General features: G+C 43.3%; 1 protein-coding gene across 1 annotated transcript in view; it reads left to right on the top strand.

Annotated features, from left to right (window-relative positions):
- The window catches only part of BANP (BTG3 associated nuclear protein), a 433,716-nt gene extending 427,510 nt beyond the window's left edge, over nt 1–6,206 (top strand). The window contains exons 12-13 of the mRNA XM_073659719.1: nt 731–874; nt 3,828–6,206. Coding sequence (XP_073515820.1) covers nt 731–874; nt 3,828–3,899 — 216 coding nt within the window. The 3' untranslated portion in view covers nt 3,900–6,206. The remainder of the gene's footprint in view (nt 1–730; nt 875–3,827) is intronic.
- The last annotated feature ends 10,038 nt before the right edge of the window (nt 6,207–16,244 follow it).

The following is a 16,244-nucleotide window of genomic DNA, read 5'->3' as shown; positions in this document are numbered from 1 at the left end:
GATAATGTTCTTTTGTCTCCGTAAATTTTTTTTATTCTCTTTTAGATAATAATCTTCACCTATTTCTAGTATTCTGCTATATTTCTTGCTTAGCTATATTGTTGCAGTCAGTTTGTTGTGAAGGTGGCAGCTGGACTCATGAATTATGCTGAAGGCTATAAGTGGCCATTGAGTCCAACCCCAAAAGTCATTTAATACCTTTTTATCCCTTAGAAAGTATCCACCATCAGTAACTACTCCGGTAGTTCGTTCATGCTTTTCCTGTCCGATTTTACTCAGCGTTTCCTCTCTATTCTTCCATCATCCTTGTTTGTTTTTTTTTTAATGGTTTTCCATCATTTTTCTCACTTGCAAGACGTAACGTACGATTGAAGCAAAGAAACCTGGTTTTGTCATATTTTATGGGTTCTGTTTTGGCTGTCTGTTCTAGCAGCTCTGGATACACATGCCACTCAGTGTTTCCTGGCCATTTCAGAAGGCTCAGTGGTTGTCTGCTCCGGAATTCCACCCCGTAATCATTACTGCGGTATGCTTATTTGGCTGGCACTGAGTATACAATAGTCTTCTGGGGCCTCTCCTAAATTCCTGCTTTACCTCTTCAGCGCTGGAATGGATCAGCAGAGGGCATTCATCCTCCAGTTCAGAATATAAAACTCTTTAAGATCATCCAATAATTTAGGATCTATAATAATGCTGTTACTGGTATTTAACCATTTCTCACTTGTTTCAGGTCCTCCAGGGAGCACAACTCATCGCTGTTGCCTCTGCCGACCCCACGTCTGGCAGTGTCAATGGCTCCCCCATTCAGGGCAATGATATCCAGGTCCAGTATGTCCAACTTGCACCAGTTAGTGAGGCCTCGACAACAGATCAGGTATGTAACTGTTCATAATATCTGCTTCATACAAAGGGTTAATGTGTCTCTGAAGCAGTATATGGTATAACCGGCATTTACTGCCGCCTCACCCTCCACGATTACAGTGGGGTCTGTTTACACCGGACACACTTTTAAACACATGTAATTTTGGAAACATTGTAACAGAGAAAGTACAAATCTTCTGCGCCTCTGCTGACCCCTCCGCATGGTAAGTTACACAGGGGGTGAGCTAGGCATTGGAGGGTAATAAAAGCCCTTGAGAGAAATCACATGGCTTAAACATTATGATTCATATATGAAACATAGATATAATGAGGGGGGTCCTGAGTAATAGATGGGGAGAGCTCACTGCATAGAACTCTCTCTCAGAAGGGTCCCAGGGATTTTGCCCAAAACTAAGACAACTCTCTGGGTTACGACTCCAGTTACCCGGGTACCACGTTAGCCACCTTTACTACACTTGTGAGGCTGATGAGCCATGAAAAGAGGACACAGAGTAATTCCTCCCCTCAGCAATTTCTATTACAGCATCTAAACTCCATTTATCTAGTACTGTATCACACAGAAAATCCATTTACTATAGGTGAAAATCCATGTACTATAGGCGAAAATCCATTTACTATAGGCGAAAATCCATTTACTATAGGTGAAAATCCATTTACTATAGGTGAAAATCCATTTACTATAGGTGAAAATCCATGTACTATAGGTGAAAATCCATTTACTATAGGTGAAAATCCATTTACTATAGGCGAAAATCCATTTACTATAGGTGAAAATCCATGTACTATAGGTGAAAATCCATTTACTATAGGTGAAAATCCATTTACTATAGGTGAAAATCCATTTACTATAGGTGCTGACCTGGTGATCAGCTGATTAATGCAAGTCCATCTAATGACCCCCCCCTAACCTCCAGATCCCCTATATACATGAGATGACTTCTTTAAAGGATAAATACCAAAAGTGCTATATTAATAGATTTTTAAAGAGCACGAACATGCAGAAATGTATTATTCATGTCCTAATACTTGGGAGTGCAATTATTGCCTGAAATGAGCTCCTCTCTGTAATTGTTCCTATGGGTCGGTAACAAACAAGAGCTGCGATAATGAGATCTGATTTTCTTAGCTATGACCGTATATAACTTTTGCTTTTGGGTTGGTCTTGTTTCTCTAACCTCCACCGCAATCCTTTCTTCCTACCTTTCGCTTCTGCCTTCAGAGAGCAATCATTTTAGTATTCTTTGTAGACCATACAAGTGTTGTCTTAAAGCTGCCATTTGTAAATGTCACTGTTTTTGGGATACATAGCCTATGAGAATGGTATTTTGGGGAGGGATACTAGAGAGTGGGGGGTGAATATAAAACAGTTTCACTATTCTTTTTTTTTTTTTTACATCTATCTAGTGGTATGAATTCTAAAATGTTACATTGTTCTCTTAATTATTTATCCATTGTACATTGACATGCAAAGTTTGGTCCATGTCGGCTTTCTTTTCATTGTATCGGAGTGGAGCACAGTCTAGTATATAGTGCGCTGTCCTATATACAGAGGGAGGTATACAGTAAAAGACCGTATCCCGCATAGCATGGGTTGTGGTTACATTTACATACACAGTGGCAGAGATAAACGTCTGGAAATACCCCAATGTACACTTACACCGTAATAAAAAAAAATTGGAAAAAAATTAAACTTTTTAGAGTCCGTTAGATATTTTGCCTGATGATGCTGACGATGAGCTTCCCCCACCCTCTAACCTTACAACAATGGAGAATGATATTGTGCTACTCATTATTATTGTATTCTGCACCTGGAATTAATAGAAGACTAGGGAGGTTCAGAAATAGAAATTACGCTGGTGATAACTGACAAGTGATGAGAAGGATCAATCAGAAGAATAAGAGGAAGCCAGTGATATTGGGCCCATAATCCTATCAGATGCTCATTTATCTGATCAGAATATTCTGATCACATAGTTAAACCTCCTCCTCTGGGGTCTGACATTTTAATGAATAGGAATTAGATGGAATTTGTAACAAAAAAAAAATCTGGAATGTAGAAGTTTAATTCCTGAGGACTGGAGCATATATTCATCTCCCGCGGCTCAGATATAGAATAACCGCCCCAAACCTGCCGCTCAGTGGGGTCACTAATAAAGGTTTGATCAATGCCAGCAATGACTTTGATGATGCCAAGACCCGGACTCTGCCGCTTCTGTATTTAATTTTAAACACCTTCTATTCCCTAAAAAAAATAAATTCAAGTAAAAGCAAAGATCCTCCAAGAATCTGCAGGGACTCCCAGCACTGGTCCTGACCCGGCCAGCCGCGGTGCTTTTCCCTTATTATATTGTCAGTCTAGTCAAGGGAGTACAGTGCCGTTACTAAAGGTAAAAAGAGTACATCGCTGTGTCCAGGAAGATTCACCAGGATCCTGTGCGGTCCCAGCCAGAAACGCCTAAGGAAGTGCTCAGGTGTCGCTGACCTGACAGACCACCATCACAACCTCTCCGAATAATGAATGCTTTATTTAATTCAATGCACAACGACTGCTATAATGATTAATCCCCAGTCGAGTCTCTTTCTGCCTGAGAGTAAATAACTGTTGATATTGTTCTGTACTCGCTATATCAACATGTCTGGGATGATTATTTGGTCTACGATAAATACAAATTTTTTATGTTATTGTTTTATTCCTACATTAGTTGATGATGATCTTATCTACAGTTTATAACATCTATACCGCCAGAGGAACAGAAAGTCCCCCCCGTACTCGGCCCAGTGGGTGGGCTGCATCTCGAGCAGATCCAGGCTGCCACCTAACAACATTCGTACATTTGCTCCCTAGTCATTATAGGAACGAGGCGCGGCCGTATTTCCCCATTACATTTGGTTGAGACCCTGTGTATTCACTGCCGTCTGATTACATTTGTGGATATTTTTTTCAGGCGGTGGAGCCTCTGCAATCTGCACTACAGCCGGAAATGCACATCGAACATGAATCCATTCAGATCCAGTGACTGGACGGCGGGCACAACAAGAACATTCTGCCCATGTGTGACCTGCCACCACCCGGTCATCGGACAGGACCAGACTGCAGTATACAGGACGAGATGAGACGCAGAACTCTTGTCAATCATTTATCTTCTAATGATGCAATTTTGTTATTTTGCTTCATGGTTTCTCTCGTGGCCAGTTCTTTTCTGTTACATGGCCGTTCACACTGTAAATCCACCACCAGCCGCACTCTCCTCTCCTGAACAACCATGAAGATGTCACCTACTCACTACTCAACTCTTGGTCATGAACCATTCAGGAGAGCAAAGACCAAAATAATAAAATATATATACATCTGGATGGAAAAAAAAAGTTGCCCCAAAGGTGTCCACATGCTATGATTACCTGCAATGTGATTATGGCGGCCGGGGGACCCTACAGCGCACCACAACTAGGGGGACCTGGGCTCTCTCTCTCCCAGGCACTTGTACTCCTTTGGTTTTTAGATGAGTGATTGCCAGATCTCTGATCAAATGTCAATGTTCCTGCCATAAGATTCCCCTGTGGTTTGCAGTGTTCTTCTCACCCAAAATCTGGAGGGTCATCAATTTGTGGAAGTGAGAGGACCATTAAACCTACACTACCAGCTGCTCTTCATAGATCCATAGGTAAATGTGAAGCGTGATTCCCAGCCGAGCGGTCACTTCGTCTGTAATCAATACTGACATCTTGGACTTCACCGTTACATATATATACTGCCATGGATAAGTGTTGTGGTACTTTAGCATAAAAGAGCTTATATTTTAGATTTATTGGTTCTTTCAAAGTCTCCACAAATCTCAAGAACATCAGAGGCTGTTAAATATCTACTGAGATGTTCTCCGATCAAGACAGGATGACCCCCCAAAGCGTTTTCAGCTGTGCCGGAGGCTGATGACATGTTACTGGTAGGGGTTTACCTAATAATAATTAGGAGGAATGACATATTTAGAGTTATGATTTCTGTAACCCTGGAATAAAATGGGCTGTATAAGATTGGGAAAAAAAAACAAGCATGGCTGCTTAATTCCAAAGACGGCATTTTGGTGTTAAACAAGTGCTCTCACAAAACTTTCTATTGCCTAATCCTATGTAAATGTATATGTAGTCTGGTGTGAGTGCGGCAGATTTACCCACCGATCGCCATCGGTTATACTCCTCCGAGTCATGAGATTGCTATTCCGGCTCGCCGGATCACACCGAGGCGGAAGTCATTTTTATAATGTAAGCCTATGGGGCCTCGTTCTCAGCCTCGTTCTCACGCCCCATAGACTTATATTGTCACATATAGAGCCCAGTGTGAGCCAGCGAGTCGGAGTAATGTCACCCCTGAAGAGGACAGGAGCGGAGCTGGAAACCGGAGAAGATGGCAATCGGGGGAGTAAATTACCCCAGTTACAGAAGATTAGGCAGTAGGTTTTGTGGCAGCATTTCTTTAATAAATAAGGTTGAGATGTAATACCAGACACAACCCACAGACAAGAGGAGCGCCGTTTCCACTAGAACGTAGCCATGTTTTTTAGTCTCATCCAACACCTTTCACAAACTGATAATACAATTAATTATACTTTGAGTTGAAAAGGTTAAAAAAATGTTAGCATGAGAGATGAGTTTATTTTTTGATTTGGTTTTTGTTTTTTTTTAGAATTTGCGTCCATAATCATTTCCATAGCATCTGATGGCACATGTATAACAGACTAATGATCGATATACTCTGTCCGGCTGAGGTGCTGGTGACAATGATGATCAATGAACATGAGTGTTACGTACACAGATGTAAGCCTAACGCGCAGAACTGGTGTGAACTGCGCCTACAGCCAGTGTCATTAATGTATCCCTACAGCAAGCCGATAATGTACCCCAAGGAGCATCTGCAGCCTGAACCCAAGTCACTGATGCTCTGTATTATGTGAAACGTCTTATTTTACAGGTGACTTTGCCAAGGTCAAGAACAGGAAACAGCGGCCTCCATGTTAGGATACAAACCATTTGTATCTCACTTCTGTGGTCACATTATCAATAATGTTTGGACATCAGGAGCCTTAATAAATATGTATTTATGAGCAATGTGTGTGAGCGACGTGATGAGTGTGAGCGACGTGATGAGTGTGAGCGACGTGATGAGTGTGAGCGACGTGATGAGTGTGAGCGGCGTGATGAGTGTGAGCGACGTGATGAGTGTGAGCGACGTGATGTGTGTGGGCGACTTGATGTGTGTGGGCGACGTGAGGTGTGTGGGCGACGTGAGGTGTGTGAGCGACGTGAGGTGTGTGAGCGACGTGATGAGTGTGAGCGACGTGATGAGTGTGAGCGACGTGATGAGTGTGAGCGGCGTGATGAGTGTGAGCGACGTGATGAGTGTGAGCGACGTGATGAGTGTGAGCGACGTGATGAGTGTGAGCGACGTGATGAGTGTGAGCGGCGTGATGAGTGTGAGCGACGTGATGAGTGTGAGCGACGTGATGTGTGTGGGCGACTTGATGTGTGTGGGCGACGTGAGGTGTGTGGGCGACGTGAGGTGTGTGAGCGACGTGAGGTGTGTGAGCGACGTGATGTGTGAGCGACGTGATGTGTGTGAGCGACGTGATGTGTGTGAGCGACGTGATGAGTGTGAGCGACGTGATGAGTGTGAGCGACGTGAGGTGTGTGAGCGACGTGAGGTGTGTGAGCGACGTGATGTGTGGGAGCGACGTGAGGTGTGGGAGCGACGTGAGGTGTGGGAGCGACGTGAGGTGTGGGAGCGACGTGAGGTGTGGGAGCGACGTGAGGTGTGGGAGCGACGTGATGTGTGGGAGCGACGTGATGTGTGTGAGCGACTTGATGTGTGTGAGCGACTTGATGTGTGTGAGCGACGTGATGTGTGTGAGCCGGCAGCACGGTCACGAGGAGCTCACCCGCAGGGGCTGTGTTTATTTCCAGGCAGGCTCTGTGGTTGACATATGATGAAGCCAGCAGGCACTTGGTAATGTTATCATGTTAGTACAACCACAGGCGCCTTATTGTAAGGACTGAAGACTGCACATGGAGCTGTTCACACATGGTGACGAGGGCAGTAGCTTGGGGGCCCCAGGTCTGCTTAATAGACACAACATTAATGGAGGTTAAATATTTAGTAAGAATATGTAAGGCGTTGATCACAAACACCACGGTGCAGCCTAAATCCATAAGGAGCTGGGAACAATCTGCTGCCCCTTCCGTCCCAGCATGGTGACCACGTCTGACTGTTTCTATCTTACATAAGGAGAGTAATCATTATTGCAGATTGCTCTCCTGACACAATTCTGTCTATCGCAGCCCTGCACATGATCGGATGGCGACAGTCGGCAAGTACAGCGTGGATCATCATGTCCGGTTTGACGCTCGGTGTCTTGGTTTACAGGACAAGATGATGCTCGTAACCACTCTGTGCAGGGAACGGATCCTTCAACTTAACATTTTCAAGTTGGCAACAATGTTTTACAGTTCTGTAATTGTCGCTGAACTTCTCAATAGCAATCATATCCCAACCACCAAATAGAGGAAGCGTATAAATATACCCAATCATATATTTTCGGCTGCGCTGTGTCAGAAGAACATTGCTCTTGTTGTCAGGACTGAAACGCCTTAGTAATGTGAGACGTCTCAGTGGAATGAACAGGATAGATCTTACTGGTAGTGTAGAGCATTTTTTTGGTCCAAGGGCCACACCACATTGTCATACTGAACTAATCCCAAGGGCCATAAAAAAATGTAAAAGGGGTACTAATATGAATACCTCAACAGAACCAACGTAAGTACATTAATGCCTCCTCAGAAGCATGTTGAAGGATTTGGAGAGTTTCTGCTCCAGTGTGAACACACACAAACGTACACTGAGGTTTTTGGAGCAGAAACTCAATCAAATCCTCCTCATAATCTCAAAACTAAGTTTTGAATACTTTTCAGTTTTAACATGAAGCAAGTTATGGATTGTTGCTACATGTATACACTCCCTGACAGAAGTTCTGTCGCTTATCCATGTTATGTAAATAAAAGCTTATAACCTGATGTTAAATTCATCCATTGGTTTTATAAATTACTCTTTTGAAAGCTGAAACCCTCCCAAATTTGGTTTAGGTTAAGAAAATAAATTGGCATCAATGCTGAAATATTGATCATTTAATGAACACAGAATGGTCAGATTTTGGCAAGACAAAAGTTTTGTCGCCCACAGAAAGTAATGTGATATTCAAACAAATAATTATCTTAAAATACAAATATATGTTGCATAACTTTGGTGAATGGAGTTGTGCTGTTATTAGAGTCATATTTAATATTTTGTGTGACTTCCATGAAGGACGGCATCCATGCGGTTCAACAATGATTCATACAGTTTATTAATGAAGTCATCAGGAATAGCAGAGAATGCCGTCTTACATGCCTCCCAGAGGTCATCTAGATTCTTTGGTTTTGTCTTCCAAGCTTCCTCTTTCATCCTACCCCAAACACGCTCAATGATGTTCATGTCTGGTGACGGGGCTGGCCAGTCCTTGAGCACCTATAGGGAGAGAGAAGCAAGAAAGTCTACAAGGTAGATGAACTTCCCAGTACAAGCTGATGGGTGACCACCAGTAGATGACGTGATGTTCACCCCCAGAATCGGGTTATTTCTGACTCATGGGCAGCTTTATTTCCTACGTTGCTCTCTGATTTCTCTTCCATAATGGTTTACAACTGTTGAGTCTTAATGAATTTATGCTATCTGTGTGCTCATTGTGTCCTCCACAATAAATCATTTGATTTTCTGAATGAGACTGAAAGAATTAAGCAACAACATTCCTAAAACACATTTTACGTCAGAAGTGATTTTGCAAGTGCTGGGAACGCTGCTTTCATGAGCGAGGAATGTTCCCCGGCATCTACACTCCACAAAGAGCAAGTCCCTAAATGAGAAGGGATCCAGACAGATGTGTTCTCCATTCTCAGCCAAATATTATCACCATCTATCTCCCCTTTACTGGAATATTGCAAAAATGTAACTATAGTGGATGCAGAGGCTGCAATTGCCCAGGAGAACACAAAATGTTTCTTTGGCCCCATATAAGACGGACCAATTCTATTCATCATGACCCATGATAGTTGGAGATTTGCATTGGGGCTCATGAGCTTCACTATACCACACTGGAAAATACAATGGTCAGAACAAATGGTACAAATACAGAAATCCAAATCACAAAGAAGCAGAGCAGAGGGATTAGACGGAAGAAATCATGTGCTGGAAAGTAGATCCCCGATTGGTGGGGTACGCAAACAATGAATGATGATCAGGTGTTTAGAACATCTAGGACAAAATGTTTCTTACAGATGGAGCGGGACAGTTACACTTCCTAGTGTCCGCTACATTTATACCTGTTTGACACAAGATGTATGGCTAGTGAATCTCCTCTAGGTGCCAGTGTGCACGCTATGGTTAATAAGTAGCATTATAGTTCTGTTAATTGTTCTTGATAACACATGTAACAATACACATTGTATCCAGTTATACTCAAGTGTTTATACCTCTGTGACAGTGAGACTCCTGAAGCCACAAGACATTTCCATCATTCGGATCTATCATTTACCTAACAACAAAGGGACAGAATCGGGACTGGCAAACTGGTGGAACCAGGACTTGAGATGGACTAACAGCCTGACAAAACCACCTGCCACTTTAATATGTCCCCACCGCTCTTCAGCTTTTAGGCAGTGAACTCCATACTACAGAACGGCAATGGATTAAATTGTATTTGATTCAGTGATTACAGAGAAACATATTAGAATCAGTAGGAGCCAAAAGCCCTTCACTTCTAGGAAAGCAACACCCAGCAAGGTTTTCCTGACGCGAGTACTGTGGCCTTGCTAGATGTTGCTTCTGGCTCCTACTGATTCTAATGTTTTATGTACTTATGTGTTGAACCAAATACAATTTAATCCAACGCCCTGTATTATAATGCATGGCTGAGGAGTGGTTGGGAATATTCTGTACAGTACAATGCAGAGGTTGAAACGCACATCGGGAATCACCAATAATGAGGGAATAAAGGAGGAAGAGAGAAGGCAGAAGTGCTAACCTGATGGTGTCACGCTGGGCGCAGAACAACCCTGGGAGCAGAACAACCCTGGGCGCAGAACAACGCTGGGAGCAGAACAACCCTGGGAGCTGAAGAACCCTGGGAGCAGAACAACCCTGGGAGCAGAACAACCCTGGGAGCTGAAGAACCCTGGGAGCAGAACAACCCTGGGAGCAGAACAACCCTGGGAGCAGAGCAACCCTGGGAGCAGAACAACCCTGGGCGCAGAACAACCCTGGGAGCAGAACAACCCTGGGAGCAGAACAACCCTGGGCGCAGAACAACCCTGGGAGCAGAACAACCCTGGGAGCAGAACAACCCTGGGCGCAGAGCAACCCTGGGAGCAGAACAACCCTGGGCGCAGAACAACCCTGGGAGCAGAACAACCCTGGGAGCAGAACAGCCCTGGGAGCTGAACAGCCCTGGGAGCAGAACAACCCTGGGAGCTTTATATAACGGTGTGTGATGCAGACTAAGGACCCACCAGAATCCAGACAGCCATCCGATGGGGTCTCGGAAAAAGTGCGAGTGCAACAGTGACCCCCCAACTACATGGTGCCTCCTCCCAATACTGTAAAAAGTCACATACAGAGGAATCAGGCAGAAAAGGTTCCTTAATTAAGAATAGTGAGACACGTTTCAGAGTCTTGACTGATTCCTACATCAGGCATAGCTTACAGAACAAAGAGGCAAGTTTATATAGATCCAAAAACTACAGGAGGAGAAATTAGAGGTAGACACAAAAACAGGCATCTAAAAATAAACTAAAATACTTATCTAGAAAAGTACGATGTCTACAATCACAATTCTATTATATAGAGAGAGGAGCGGTGGGGGGTAGACATATAAAGGCGGTTCTTGGTTATGACAGTCCTTATATGTTACTAGATCTATACTTAGTAGCTCATATTAGGCCTGATGCTGTAACCCCTCCAAATACCAGTATTGGCTCACCATGTTGGCTAATCCAATGGCAGTACCGTCCCTATAAATCTATCTGTGGGTTATATCCACCAGACCCGATTCCCTCGTAGAACGCAGCATTACTGTCCATCCAGAACTCAGAACAGATGAATGTTTTTATGCTTTTTTATGAATACAGAATATTACACAGAAGAAATTTTATGCCTTTTGTCTTAAGCCAAATGTTTTTTATTAGCACTGACGACGATCAATGCTATTATACAATTATTATGCTGGGACATTGAGTAACGACTGTTTTATAGAAGTTTCTATTGTGCACGATATTCAGGGTTTATCAAGCGTACAGCCTGAGGAGCCCTAGTGAATGTTTTGACGACTCTCTGTCGGGACAATGAGCTCACACCCTGGACCTGTGAAGGTTGTTGACTTTACGGATATTTAACCTGGAGTTAATAAAATGTAGTTTAGTGAAATCGGACTAGCTTAAGGTCCTGCCGAACGTGTATAAAGCTTCACATCGGGGAGACAGAAGCCAGGAAAAACCCACAGGAGGTGGTGAGAACGTGGCTTCAATTTAAGAAAAGTGATACGAGCAGAAGTTTTCCAGACATTAGTAAAAATGTCTCAGTCAGCTGATTCCTTGTGTTTGGAAATAAAATCTCACATGACGTGCCGGGGACAGAATGACAAGCTAGTAGCTCCACAAATATATGGTTATATATCAAGAAGGGGGGACGCCATCTTGTTCAGCAATTATCACGAGAACGGCGCTTAACGTTGCGATGAAACCTTTCATCAGGATTAAACTGTACCGCTGCTTGTGTGTATCGGGATGGCGAATAATATGGCACTTCTGTGAGTTGATAAAGCTTAGCGCACTAGGTCACTCAGGCCAGATAGCGGTGTACATCCGTGGTATACGCCCAGAGTGTTTCCTGACAGATACACCCAACAGATGCCGCTCATGGGCTCAACCCTATCTCTATACTGAAAACACGGTTTCCAGTCTTGATTCCAGTGGTGTCAATAGCACATTCTTTTGGCTGCCAAACATGGGTCTATGGATGTGTTCAGCATTTACGCTTGACTGATTTCTCGCCTCGTACGATGGGCATTGCATGGCGCTTCCAGTTTATGATGAGAGATGGAGTGGCGATGACCGGAAGTGATGTGGCTAAGGGTCATTCTCTGATCTGCACTGACCATGTTTGCCTATGCCGGACTCCGCGCTGAAAACTGGTCATTGTCAGGGTGCCTGTTCTGTATTCTGATACCCCGAAAATAACCTCTATTGTGTTCTGCAGGCGGCTGAAATGTATGTGGGAAGTTATGAGACATGTCTACCCAGAATGAGATTTATACCGTATACCAACATACAGAAAAGACCAATCATCCTTAACCTACAAGTCTTGGATGAACCCTACAAAAAAAAAGACATTGCCAACTTCCATTACTAACTCAAAGAAGACTGGATGCCGAGTTGGCACCTGATGTCGATCATTTCTGAATAAGAAGAAAATAGTTTGTCATCTCTTATGTAAGGAGTGACAGATCTTAAAGCGGTTCTGTATCCAAATTTCACAATACCATCTATTAGTAAGTAGATCTCATAGACCTGATGGGGCTGGCATATTTACTTTGAAAATTCATGTCAGAATGGCTGTATAATCCTGATTAGAAGATGAGCATTTTATGAGTCTGACTATGTCATATAATAGTTCATGAGTCTAATGTATTCACTCTCTGACCACCGAGCCTGCGTATTTGCTATAGATTTTAGCTGCGTATTTTACTCAATTGAAGTCAATGGGTCAAAAACGCGGCAGAAACAATCAAAGAATTGACTGCGGGTGACAGGCGTCGGCTGATGAGAAGCTACTACTCCCATCAGCCTATGGCTGCTGCCACTGACAATAGCGACAGCAGGTGCTGCTGATGGGAGCTGTCATCAGCTGGTGTCTGTGCTCGCAGTGAAAAAAAAATAAAAGTTAAAATAAATTAATGTAAAATAAAAACACCTTATACTCACCTATCCGCCGTAATCCTGATGTCCTACGGCAATCTGATCACCCAGCAGCATTCTATACACTGACAGGAGCACGATCGCTCCCGGCAGTGTAAAGCACTGAGCTGCCGGGAGAGAGGTCACATGGAGTTCATCAGCTGATGAGCAGCTCCGGTGACCTCTCACTTATGGCACCGGTGCTACGTGAGAATTTTCTCACACAGCATCGGTGCAGTAAATGAAGTCACCGGAGCTCATCAGCTGATAATCAGCTGATGAACTCATGTGACCTCACTCCCGGCAGCTCTGCGCTATACACTGACAGGAGTGGTTACACTCCTGTCAGTGTATAGAGTGCTGTCTTCTAGAGCAGTCACATCAGTGATTGCTGGTGTGACTGCACTAGAAGTGACCCAGATCTTCGTGGGACACTCTGGATTATGTCATTACATCGGACAGGTGAGGGATATGGTTGTTTTTTATTTATTTTTACAGGGGACAATGGCTTCAGCGGATTAGGCGTTAGGTGAGTATTTTTGTTGTTTATTATTTTCAGGTTTTTTTTACAGGGGACAATGGCTTCAACGGATTAGGCATTAGGTGAGTATACAGTGTTTTTTTTATTTGTAAATAAATGATCAAAACTGTGTGGACCTTTATTTCAAATAAAGTTTTTTCAGACCGTGTGTTTATTTCAAAACCTTGACTATGAGGTTAGTAATGGGGGCGTCTTATTGACGCTGCCAATGTCAGCTGCCAATACAAGGCTGACATGAACCACAACCCTATTACCCTACTTGCCACCGCACCAGGGCAAGTGGGAAGAGCGAGGCTAAGTGCCTGAATTGGCACATCTTATGGATGCGCCATTTCTGGGGCCGCTGAGGGCTGATATTATTAGCCTCAGAGGAGGCCAGGATCCATGACCCCTTCCCTGGCTATTAATATCAGCTCACAGCTGTCTGTTTAGCCTTTGCTGGTTAGATTTTATAGGGGGACCATACGTCAATTTTTTTTCTGGAGTCCCTCTGTAATCTAGCCAGTAAACTCTAAGCAAACAGCTATGAGAACATCTTTGGCTAATGGCCCCTTCCCTGGCTGGTAATATCAGCCCCCCAGCGGTTGGCTTTCCCTAAGCTGGTTATGAAAATGACATGGGAGCCCACGCCATTTTTTTTATTTAATTCTTCATTTTCTTTAATTTATAAGAAATCCCACGCCCACTGTACTTGTTTTTCATGCTGGGTAAACTCACCCGCAGCACATCAATTTCTGTAGCGGAGACACTAGTCTTCGCTGCACATCTTGACCGATTGAAATTTCATTAAATGAGCTGGATCTGCGTGTACTGATAAAACAAGTGCGACATTTGAATGCTACGTTTTGAATGCAGCGAAAATACGCTGTGTCGAAAGCGCTGCTGTTTGCTGATCGTGGGGATGTAGCGGCTAACCAAACAGCTGTGAGCTGTTATTAATAGCCAGGGAACATGTTGGCCTAATGGCTCCTCCCTAGGCTAAAAATAGCAGCCCTTAGATGCCCCAGAAATGACACTTCATATTTGAATGGGATTAGAGCTAATGGGATTAGGGTTTATGGGATTAGGTGTCGCTGACACCAAGCCCTTTGTTTAGTGATGAAGAGGTGTCAACCAGACAACTTCATTACTAATCCTGTAAGTAAAGAGTTAAATAGAGAATAAAACACTTTATTTGAAATACAACAGACATATTCTTTAATCATTTAAATTAACCAATATACTCACCCCAGGTAATCACCGGATGGTAATCCTAGGGTTAAAGCGATGTCCCACTTTCATTTTTTTAAATTATCTTTATTTAGCTCCTAAAAGCATTCATTGCTATAGAAAAACGCATAAAAAAAGGCATGCAAAAATGCACAAAAATCGAGGCAAAAAACACACGTTTTTTTCAGCAGAATTTTTGCTGCCAAGAGGTGCAGAAACCTTGCAGAAATTTCTGCAATCAAATACTGAACGTGCACACAGACTAAGATGGTTTACTCAAGCTAGTCTTTTTTAAGGAGAATTAGTACTTTCCCCACCAACCACCACAAGGAACATAAAGTAACTATATACGGAGAACGCCTTCAATGTTCATCTAAGAATAAGAAAATAAAGAACAGAGAAACTTGATGGAAGCCAGACGAAATTCAACACTGGATCCATGGGACGGGTCTCCAAGACGGATGCAATGTGTTATCTTCTGTTCATCATGAGTCTTTATACTTAATGATGTCCTTTCATGTTACTGACGCTTTATGCCATCGATATGACGGACTAAATTCTTTTAATCACGGAATTAAGGGAGGGGTAGATCCCGTTTTTTTTTTTAGCTTCTTGACATTTTGTGGAATTTGAAAAATGTGAATAAAAGGCGTTTGTTCTTTTTATTCGCTCTTTTTATGGTTTAGAAGAGTAAAGGTCCCGGAGATGGTAATTCCATTGTCTGTAATTTAATTATTACAATAATCATGTCTCGGATGAGAAAAATGAATCCTAACGTCTTTGTTTTAAAGATGGGGAAAAAAAAAAACCCTCCCCAGCCGCCGATGAAAAATCAGACACAATCTACGTCCAACTTACAGAGAATCTTAGACCTAAATGTTTTTCTCTTTGATGCGAACTCTCCTCTGGGTGTTGAGCTGCGGGTGAAGATCAAGGTTATCAACCATGTTTTTCTAGTAAACTGGGAGCTGGTAAATAGCTGGTGTTTGGGAGTCTGGGGGTCTCCCCAAATCTGTGTGTCATGAGAGCAGCAGCAATCCATATACACACAGGGTCAACAGCATTATCTGCACAAAGACTGAAATCATGGCAATCCGACAATACTCACATCCCGAGGCTCTGTGCTTGGTCCTCAGACAGTCTCCGTACGAGCCAGCCTCATTGGATCACATGATAAGCACCATCGCAGGAGGCCAGGTTGTACAGAAACACACAGGGGAGGGGAAGTAATATATATATATATATATATATATATATATATATATATATATATATATATTACAGGTGGATTTCACAGGAAAATCATCAGCAAAATGTGCACAATTTGGTGCGGATTTTCCTGCCTAATCTTGAGGAACTGCTGCAGAAATTTTCATCCCCAATTAGGGAAGGAGGGGGCTGGCTTAGCTGTTGATCTGGGACGTATATCCCCAATTAGGGAAGGAGGGGGCTGGCTTAGCTGTTGATCTGGGACGTATATCCCCAATTAGGGAAGGAGGGGGCTGGCTTAGCTGTTGATCTGGGCCGTACAGACAGCTCCTTTTATCTGGTAGCTGACACAGAGAGGTGGAGGACGCTCTCTGCC

Source organism: Phyllobates terribilis, unplaced genomic scaffold, assembly GCF_046119375.1.
Source record: "Phyllobates terribilis strain yellow unplaced genomic scaffold, ASM4611937v1 Scaffold_14__1_contigs__length_39327217, whole genome shotgun sequence".
In the NCBI taxonomy this organism is placed as follows: domain Eukaryota; kingdom Metazoa; phylum Chordata; class Amphibia; order Anura; family Dendrobatidae; genus Phyllobates; species Phyllobates terribilis.
The sequence above is the reverse complement of the archived record's forward strand: the minus strand, read 5'-3'. Positions and strand labels throughout refer to the sequence as shown.